Source organism: Myripristis murdjan, chromosome 14 (genome assembly GCF_902150065.1).
Source record: "Myripristis murdjan chromosome 14, fMyrMur1.1, whole genome shotgun sequence".
Classification (NCBI taxonomy): domain Eukaryota; kingdom Metazoa; phylum Chordata; class Actinopteri; order Holocentriformes; family Holocentridae; genus Myripristis; species Myripristis murdjan.
Genome location: NC_043993.1, coordinates 16,237,345 through 16,247,634, shown reverse-complemented (window position 1 = coordinate 16,247,634; position 10,290 = coordinate 16,237,345). Strand labels below are relative to the sequence as shown.

The window sequence follows — 10,290 nt, the reverse complement described above, 5'->3', positions numbered from 1 at the left end:
TTCCAACCTTCATCATTTTCAGTCAATCCCTGAGTATGTATGCAAATACTGTGCACCAACAGGAGCATTGAGGCTTAATTCTCTCCAATTTACTCAGTGTTTTGAGATTGCATCATTCACCTCATTTTCATTATGACACTTCACCGAGCATCAGTTGATATGGTACAGCACCGGTACCAGCTTCTACTGGTGGCAGCTGTGGGACAAAAGGTTGATTCACTAGAGCTTGTTGAACTTGGCAGCATATCGCAAGCAGCCAACACTGGCAAGCATTTGATTCTTTGACAAAACAAGGAGGCTATCAATAAACTTTTTTTTTTTTTTTTTTTTACTTCTTTGATAGCTGTTTGTGCAGTGGCAAAAAATTAGGTTAGTCAAGTGGCATTATTAGACTAGAAAGTCAAGTGAAACTGACCATCATAGTGTGAGATGTGTTGGCGTGTCTCATGAATCAAGTTTGAAATAATTTCATTAGAATAGGGTCATGTTTAAAAATGCATATTGTTTAATTTGCCTTTAACTTCCTGATATGGAAATCATAGGGTATTCATATTGCACCGAATTGCCATTGCAGGGCAAACTGCCAGATAGCTATGAATGACTCCTTCCCAAATATAACTGGACAAAAAAAAAAAAAAAAAAAAAAAAAGTGATACTAGTATATTTGTTCAACAGAAACTGTTGTATAGGTAGTAATGCTCTGTGGCAGACTTGTCATTTCTTGTAAATCCTATTAATAGTTACCACAGGACTACTGGACTACATGCCTAATGGCAGAAATGCTAACAACTTTAAGATGTATCTCCATTGACAGAAGAGCCCAGTCTGAGCCAATTCAGTACACACACACCACTGAAGCTTGTATCAGCAGTACCGTCAAATAATGTGGAAGTGAATGCATTAAACGTTCTATCGAGTGGTAACACCCCCCCACCCCTTTTTTTTTTTTTTTGGTGCAGGAGAGGGCAAAATGATTGAAACTACCAACAAACCTGTTTGTTTAGTTCATTTAGAGAGATCAAACACCCAAAGTGCATAAAAGAAAGAGTTTCTGTCCCATTTTGTGACACCAAATGCCAGATTTTGGTGATTCTTATCTCTCACCAATCTTCTTCAAGACCACATTAACAATATTTAAATTGCATTCATAATCAGTAAATAATAATGTATTTATAACTTACATGGAAACAAGACTGTTGGATTAAGCAAGTATGAAACCTTTAACGCTTAGCATATATTCATTCTTTATTCAGTGTAAGCAACAGTCAAAGCATTTTTACAGAATCTCAGTAAACACAGAAAATTAAAGTTTTTTCAACAAAAGTCTCCTGTTGCTTATAATATTAAGTTACCATGAAAAACAAGTTACTATACAACGTATACATATGAAATAATGTACAAGGTCTATGCATCCAAGCACAGCCATATAATCATGTCTGGAAAGCATGAGTCAATCCGCGCGAAAGATGTGATGGTACTGAGCCAATGTTGGCATGTGTATTGTTTGTGTTTTGTATGTGTGAGTGGGTGTTTCCAAGAATGGTCCAAGCCACTGGTACATCACAGTCCAGACAAGAGCACAGCTCCTTCCTCTGTTGGTGGTAGTGTGGAGGGTGGCCAAAATTACAGAGACTGAAAAAAGGAAGCAGGAAATAGGTAGATTTGAAGGAAAAAGGGGGAAATGTATGGCATGGGTGTTCAGGGCTGAATTAAAAGTAGGGCTAAGAGGTCATGTCTGGGTTTCAGCCTGACTTGAAGAGTAGAATGGCCACTTGGCCAAGGTAGAAGTAAATGAAATGCTTCGTCTCATGTGTCACATAGCTGCCGAAGTTCCTTCCCACAATGCAATGCCATGTAGGATTGTACTTCTTGTCAAACTCCTGCAAGGGCAATGGCAGTAAATGAGCTTGATAGACATAGAAGGGCAATACCACTGCATGATGTGATGACACTTGTATCCTTATTGGTTTCTATACAACAAACCTTACCCTGCGTATCATGCACACTTCATATTGATGTACATACCTTTTTGATAAAGGCAGCAATGTCCTTTTCAATGTTGTACTTCTCCATAGCCTGCGTGGCACAGTCCACCGCATCCTGCTGCATGTCCTCAGACATGTCTGCATTCTTTATCACTGCCTTCTTGTCAGTCATGGTTCCTCTGGACTTCTGAAGAGATGGGGGGAAAAACATCCAACAACATAGTCCAACATCAGTTGTTGCACAAAATAAGTTAAAACAACTTGGTAATTTAATATTAGGCTATAATACGGAAACGCTCACATGTGGTTTTATGTTCAGCTGTCTCAAAAAAAATTCTTAAAAGAAATCAGTTCAAGGCAGTTGACTGGAGTGCTGCTATCTTGGACTGACCCAGTCCAGCCAGGAGTGACTGCTGCATTGATGCCTTACTTCAGATTGACAGCAGATTACAGACTTGTATTCCCAAACATGTCACAAATGTAAGTAAATGCAAATGCATGCACACTTGATAAATACATATAATTTTAATAGGGCTATTGATCATAATCGGAGTGTGGGAATATATTTTAAACGCTGAATGGATTGCTGAATAAGCAGTGGACCATGTCACAACCAGGTGACACGGTCCCTGTGACTTTTACAGGCAGTAGTGTGGGCTGACCAATACATCTAGCAGGTGTAAATCAAAACTCAAGTGTTAGAGCAATTCCCTGTTTGCATTGGGAACAGCGGTGCAGGAGACGCAGGCACAGAGGAGGCCTGCAGTAAGTCGATGAAACTGTAGAGGTGCACCACATCTTTGGTTTCAATTATTTTAGGCATCTCGCTGCCTATTGTGTCCACTTCGAGCCAAGCACAGCTGCGTATCAGCTCAGTGACATAAAAACTAATCTAAGGAGAGAGGATAATGGTGACATGCGCCAGGACTTAATCTTTAAATTGAACAACTTTGCAGGGGGTCGGAAAAGTGCTGCACAAGTGGTTTTGCTTCGGTAATATTCGTGTTCACATCTGACAGACAGAAGTACTGACACTGAATGACAGTGACCCACCTAGGTGGTTTTCACATAAAGATAAAGACTTATCTGTCGTGGCCACCTGCCCACTCATAGTGAAAGACAACTTGCTGGGATGAGTAGCCAGGCACGCTGCCACACACACACACACACACACACACACACACACACACACACACACACACACACACACACACACACACACACACAGTGATAGAGGCACGCCGCAGGGTGCTCATGTGGGTGCAACACACTGCACCAGAGCCCCTCTCTCCGCCGCTGCAGCCCCAGAAAGCTGAACTTCCCCAAACCCCGCTGACACTGAACACTCAACTTTATAACACCCGCGCACAAACTGAGCAGGCTCGAGGCTCGGTCCAAAACGCCGCACACCAACAGCAGAAACCATCTCCTGTCGCCGGCTGATACTATACAGTTTCAACACTAATACCTGTACCTATAATATCATGCAATTGACTCTTACCGTGTATCAATGAAGTTCTGCGTGTAGGTGCGTTTTGCGTAGCTGAGCGTTTGGCTCGTCGCTCATTTATGTTGCTACAAGCTACGTGTGCGCCTCTGCCCCGCCCACTGCACTGCATCGGCTCTCTCATTGGCTGATGCGGAGCCTCCACCCGGTTGCTGGCGTTTTCCTCTAGCGGGCCATTGCCTGCATCTTATTTCCACCCAGAATGCACCGTTGCACCCCCTCGCCATCCACCCCCTCCAAATCACCTGATCGATCCAGGTGATTAGGCTGATTCTATAATATTGATCCCAATACTCAAAAGCTGTCAGCTAACAGTCCACAGACGACGCAAGGCAAACACTGTTAATATCTGTTGTATGATAGCATTACAGTGGTTACTCTAGTACAATGTGCACACAAATCCAGCAGTAAATTACAAGGCAGTGGATGGAGGAGTTTTTAGTGTTTCAAGGCCTATGAACATCATTGGTTTCCTTTGATTGTGTCCCATTTTATTGTTGTTGTTATTCCACCACTGCATAGTTTTCAGTGGACCACAGAAAACACAACCAACAAAACCTCAATGACACCTGAGACCCTCTTTATGCTTGATGTTATCAGTAAGCTGCAGGAAAAAGGCCTTTTGCTTTACATCACAGGGAATTGCTGCATCCGGGGGAAAAAGGTGCTCAAAAGTCTGTGCCATACCAGAGGCATTTTTATGCAGTTTGGCAAAATACATAGTTACTGCAATATATGAATTTAAAGTAGGTGTTAAATTCCTATTTGGGGGGTTTCGTCCATTTGTCTGCCAACAGCTATTCCAGCAAAGAATATCACAAAATACTTGAGCTCATTTTTAAGCTTTTTGGAATTACTTGTGATCATCAAATATTATCACAGTTAACAACTTTTTGGCTTATGGCTGACCGGTGAAATTTCATTCAATGTTTATGTGACTAACTCATTAAAATGTCCATCATTTCAGGAATACAGGGAATTCTGCTTCAGTTAGTACATTACAGCTTAGTGTATTTGCTTCAAGCACAATTTTTGATTTAGTTAACACGTCATAGGTATAATTAAATTTCAACATTTAAAGTGGGTTCTACTGTAATACAAGAACAGGTAATATGTTAGCTTTAGTAAAGATCAGAGAGAGGTAAATCTTATTTGGGGTACACTGGAAGCTGAATATTGCATTTTGATCGACCTCTCATGTGTAACATGCACTGATGAAAGGTCCTGGATCACCTGCAAATCAAAGACTCAATCTAGGCAGATTAATATAAGTCTAAAGCTGTAGACACTGTAAACTGCAAGTTTCTCTGTCCTCTTGACATGTATATCATAATCTATGACTCAAGTGATTACTGTAGATGTGCAAAATACTGAAAAGAGAAACACAAACATTTAACTATTAATGAATTAACTTTTATTGACACAGATCAAAGCTTCAAGATAATGGAGATTATACTTAGCAAAATGAGAGCTCATCCTCCTCACAGAAAAAGAATGTCCTAGAAAAAAAATGCAAACCACATTAACAACACATTCCCTTGTTACCTCCCAGTCCTCCCTCTTCCCTCCCTCCTCCACTGTTTGCCCACTATTTACCACTCTCCTTACGTGCGTGGATCCATTCTGCACCTCCCAGCCCGCCTCCTCGTTTTGATCCGAGTTTTGCTCCGCTTTCTTTCAATTTAAAAAAAAAAAAAAAAATTATATCTGACAAAAATAATCTCTCATCAGGATCCCATCAGTGAATGCGTCTCTGAGGTCCCGCACAAAAAAAAAAAAGGAAAAAAAAATTCTTTTGACTATGTGAAAGCCAATTGAAATTGAATAGTGTACTACAATGATTCCGGTTTGATGGGGTTATGTAGGCTGGGCCAGGGGTCGGGATCCTCTCCCGGTAAAATGCTGCCATGCTCCTGCTCCATGTATCCATCCTGAAGCCTAATCCTAATCCTGATCTGATCCTGAATCCTGATCCGGCTCCGGAATGGGGAGACAATGAGCCCAGTCCAAACCTTCAATACCAGCAGAACCAAAGAGAAGGAGGCAAGTTAGAATCACACCTTCACATATTTAAAAAAAAAAAAAAAACCAAAACAAATTAAATGAAAATTTGTCATTAAATGCATCTAGGAGAGCATTCACCAGGGAAAACAAAAATGGGACAACTAAGAACAGAAAACAACAACAAAAAAAAAAACACCTACTTAATTATTCTGGATACTGAAACATGAGCAAAAACAGAAATACAGACCATTGGGTCTCCCAGCATAAAGTAGTATATCAAATACATACAGCGAAATTATGCCATAATGATACAACTTTCTTTTTCTTTTTCTCTTGTAAAAATTGCAGGACTGGTGAGCAGAACCACTGGGCCATAGGGGGGTACTGACAGAAGGCAAGTAACTTTGCTTTTACACTAAACTATAAAAGGGGCATGCAGAAGTAACTACAACAGCTATAGCATGGCAAAACAAAACTCAATTGTTACTACTGAAAACATTCAATAACAGTGCTCGACTACTGTCAAGCATATGTTCAGAATTTACAAAGGAAAAAAAAAAGAACTAAAGCCTTATGTAGATTTCAGAGTTGAGAGGCCACAGCCGTCATACCATTGGTGCCATATTTGACTCCTCCTCCTCCTGTTTATCCTAATATGAACTGTGTTTCCTTTTCCTCTGTCCCATCCTATCCTGCTCCTCTGAACTCTACAGAGAGACACACGAGAAGGTCAAAATACAATAATAAATGCAAGGCCAAACAAAGTGAAGAGCCTCCCACCCACAACATAACAACTACAACATAAAAGCATACAATGATGGCAACCTAAAAAAAGGTACCATTCCTTTTCACACACCTCCTGGAATCGGTGGAGGAAAGTTACATAGAAAGGAGGAGAGATCAGTTAGAAGAGCAGAGACGTTCAAAGGTGGGAGGGTGGGGGTGGGGGTTTGGGGTCGGGGGGGAGAGGTAAGACAGGGGCAAAAAATCACAGACCAGAAAATTTCAGCCAATTCCAGCCTGATCTGGTCAAATAAGAGTCTGCCAAAATGGAAACCAAAATGAAAACCACAATAGAGAACTGGAAAAACAGGAACACACAACAAGAGAAACGGTTAACACAGCAGATGGTCCATGGGGACTATACAGGATTTGTTCCGTGTCATGAAGTTTCTCTCCCCCGGGCTGAGGTGCGTTGTTGGGTTGAGCTGGCTGGGTGGTTTAATTACGGTGTGGTGTGTCTAGGTGCGGGAGCGGGAATGGGAATGCCGGGGAGAGTAACATGGAGACCCTCGGCTGCGGCGTGGGGAGTAGCTGCGTGACCCGCTGTTGCTCCGACTTCGACTGCGGCTGCGGGAGCGAGAGCGACCATAGCTGGGGCTGCGAGGACCATCAACCTTCACACGGATGTAGGCTGTCTCTCCCTAAACACATGCACACACACACACACACACACAAATAAGCACACGTGGGAAAAGAGCTGCTTCATGAGACGCCAGTCCACAGAGGGAACAGATGCCGGCAGTCATATGGTGACAGACAACATAATGAAATAGTTGTTTAGCGTACAAAACAAACAGGAAAAAAAAATTATACATGAATAAACAAAACAAACCCTCTCATCAGTGCTGAGCCTGTATTTGTCTCAGTGTGGTCACAGACAATGTTACATTCAAGAAGAAAACATATACATCAGATTCACCAGGATTAGGGCGGTCGTGATAACCACAATATTGCAATACAACTTTATTGACAAGCCCACGCACAGGGGATTGCAAGTAACCACCACAACCATTATGTTGACCCTTTTCAAACTTTTCCCTGGCTTTTTGAACGGCTTAGGTGCTCTGTCACTGGTGAACATGGGACAGTGGGGTGTGTGGACGGTGTGTGACGGTGTGTGGGGTGAGTAAATGAGTGACAGAGAGACAGGTAATGTTTTCATGCATATGTGTGTTACAGCAGCTTCCCTTTCATCAATGAGGTAACTGCATTCACACTGAATTCAGCACCTTCCCACAGGGTTGTGTGGAGGTGTGGGCCTGTTTTTTTGTGCTGAAGGACATAACCACCATGTGACAAAAAAAAAAAAAAAATCAGAAAACAAGACTTGAGGTCTGAACTGTGATTTTCCAGAACATTAGCCAAGGCAGAGCCACTAGACTGCAACAAAAACGGTTGCAGTCAAACACCTGTCTTATGATTAAACTCACAACTTATAGGTAGGACCACTTAACCTTTTAAGGTGGAGTTGGAGGTTTTAAGATGTCACCCAATGGCAATGGACATTAAAGTGCTGTCTCAGATTTCAAAATTAATTAGATCAATGTAAAAGTTGAAAAATTCAGCCTAAGTGGCCATTTGATGAGGCTCCTAGTGAATGGTTTGGGACACGACTCCAGAATTGACATTAGGCTTCATTTCTGTGCACTGGGGGCGGAAAACTTGTGGATTTCAATACTTATGGCATAATTTGCCTCAGTTGTGCAGCCACAGCAGTATACGGTTTGCACAGAATCAAGCAAGGATTAGCAAGGATCCAGGATTACCATCGGGCAATATGTTAACAGCCTTAAAGCTGGGTTTTACTTACTTTCCAATTATTGTGTCTTCCTTCTTTCTTTAACTGGATTATTCCAAGTTTCTCTTGAGGGCTTACCTTAAGAGACCTTTTCAATTCCAAAATCTAGTCCCAGATCTATTCCTTGTTGAGTTAGCCTGAGACTGTGACCCTGACCTACCTCATGAGAGCGAAACTTAGTGTTATCCAGCTTGCGGACAGCGTAGGTCATGTCTTCTTTGCGTACAAACTCCACCACCCCGGTGCCATCACGGAACACATCAGCATAACATACATCACCTGCCTCTCGCATGTGGTCCTTCAGGTCCTGCCAGCTCCCACTGGGGGGAAGACCTGGGATGAGGAGTTCGGAAAGAGATTGGGAAAACAAAAATTTGAATATAAAAGTGATAAAGAGATAACCAGAAAGTGCTGTCACAGGAACAGATTACCCACCTGAGACATTAACCCTGTACTCAGAGCGCCTTGAAGGGGGACCATACCTTCCCCTTTGGGTTCCCATTGCTCCACTACTACCTCCTCTACCACCTCCACGTCCACTTCGTGGAAACTCAACCCGCAGGCGGTAGCCATCATAGTCATAACCATCACGTCCGTAAACAGCATCCTCAGCATCCCTGTGAAACCACACAGTTGCCCCTCATCAAACACACAAACATGGGCCGCACAGAGCTTTTACAAATGTGACTGACCCACCCAGGGTCATCTGTCAAGTCCACAGGCACATATTTAAGGAAAACATTATGTGTAAACTATTGGCCGACTTTGACAAACCTTGGGAGAATGAGAAATCATCCCATTCATACCTGAGCTAAACAATATAACATGGATTCACTCAAATGCGTGCTATTGATTATTAAGTGGAAATTTCAATTTGCTACATGCCCTGCATTATCCTGCAAATATCGTGCATTTATGACCCTGATCACAACACAAAATATCTCACTGCCATGAATAATGCACCTCCATGTTTTGCATAAATTGACAGCTTTGTCCTCTAAGATATGTAAATTGAATTAAGTGGCCTGGCCTTAAGTGCCTGGCATAAAGGAGATGTGACAGTTAACACTCTCTAAAGATTTTAGTGGTAAGAAAAATGCCATTGCTTTCGAAGAATTGCTCGACCTATATTGAACGTAATGGTGAGCAATATTTTCCATTATTTCCAATCCGTGACATCATTTATCTTACCCTTGCTGTAATGTTTGATGCATTGCAGGTCACACACATACACATCAGATATATTTTATGATAACATACTTGAACATCTATGAAACAGGAGGGACACAACACGGACGGGCTTGCGGGTTACCTCGGGTCCTCGAATTCCACGAAGGCAAACGGCGGTCCTCCTCTTCGATTTTTCAGATCGATGTCTCGGATTTTCCCATATTTGTAAAACACATCTTCTACGTCCTTACTGCGGATATCCGGGGGGAGATTCCCGACGTATATTCGGCAGTCGTTGTTGCCTGCTGGTCCGCGAATGACACCTCCGCCAGACATCGCTAGTTAAATTTCTGTTGACAACAAAAACAAAGCTAACTAGCGCTAACGGCACCAATTCAGTTAGCAACCCTGTCAACAACACTGGCTGGGTTTTCGTCCACTGGATGTAGGTAAAAATCAGCGTTTGCGACCGCTTGTCTGTTTACATTACGTTCCGGGTATATCTTCGATGAGTAAAATCCTGGGAACACAATGTCAAACAACACAACAACGCTCGCTTGAACTAGCTACACCAGAGCCAAACCAGCTAAACTAGCTAGCCGAGCAGGGGGAAACTGCTGCAGCCAATGAGAGAAAGACTGGCCCATACGTCATCGTATTTGTGTTCCGCGCTGCTGCGTTCAGGTAAAGCTCGGAAAACAGTCTTTGCTACAACGCACTGACTTGAAAGTGTTTTCGCGTTCAAACCAATTCGAAGCCGTTAAATGCCATGGTTGCTGGTGGTAATTAATCTCAGCCTTATCACACTCAACACACAAGACTGATGTTCAGCTGTGAATTGAACTGAACTGGACAACGTTAATTTGCTGTTTACATTTTTCAATACAATTGCTAACTGTATACTATGTTGCCTTCATGTACTCCTTGGGAGCTCCGAACAAAAGACATTTAACTGCAAAATTGTTAGGTGCACTTGTTTGAGTGAATAAGACGTGCATTAGCACATCTATAGGACTACAGGTTGTTCAGTAAAGGCATTGAAG

General features: G+C 42.3%; 2 protein-coding genes across 4 annotated transcripts; both read right to left on the bottom strand.

The window, feature by feature from the left end:
- Positions 1-1,219: 1,219 nt before the first annotated feature.
- dynll2b (dynein, light chain, LC8-type 2b) lies at positions 1,220-3,640 on the bottom strand. Its single transcript, XM_030068562.1, has 3 exons — positions 3,487-3,640; positions 2,026-2,172; positions 1,220-1,880 (listed from the first exon to the last, which is right to left on the bottom strand). Exons 2-3 carry the CDS (start codon positions 2,155-2,157, stop codon positions 1,743-1,745), a joined length of 270 nt encoding a protein of 89 aa, XP_029924422.1. The 5' UTR covers positions 2,158-2,172; positions 3,487-3,640; the 3' UTR covers positions 1,220-1,742.
- Positions 3,641-4,883: 1,243 nt separating this feature from the next.
- srsf1b (serine and arginine rich splicing factor 1b) lies at positions 4,884-9,858 on the bottom strand. 3 transcript variants are annotated; one of them, XR_003929354.1, is made up of 6 exons: positions 9,390-9,858; positions 8,513-8,694; positions 8,238-8,410; positions 6,108-6,920; positions 5,089-5,504; positions 4,890-4,991 (listed from the first exon to the last, which is right to left on the bottom strand). XR_003929354.1 is itself a non-coding variant. In XM_030068561.1 (4 exons), the coding sequence occupies exons 1-4, from the start codon at positions 9,581-9,583 to the stop codon at positions 6,738-6,740; spliced, it is 732 nt and encodes a 243-aa protein (XP_029924421.1). In that variant the 5' UTR covers positions 9,584-9,858; the 3' UTR covers positions 4,884-6,737. The 3 variants fall into 3 exon arrangements, 1 of the variants encoding a protein (XP_029924421.1); XR_003929353.1 differs by having other exon boundaries at positions 4,884-5,504; XM_030068561.1 differs by having other exon boundaries at positions 4,884-6,920.
- Positions 9,859-10,290: the final 432 nt, after the last annotated feature.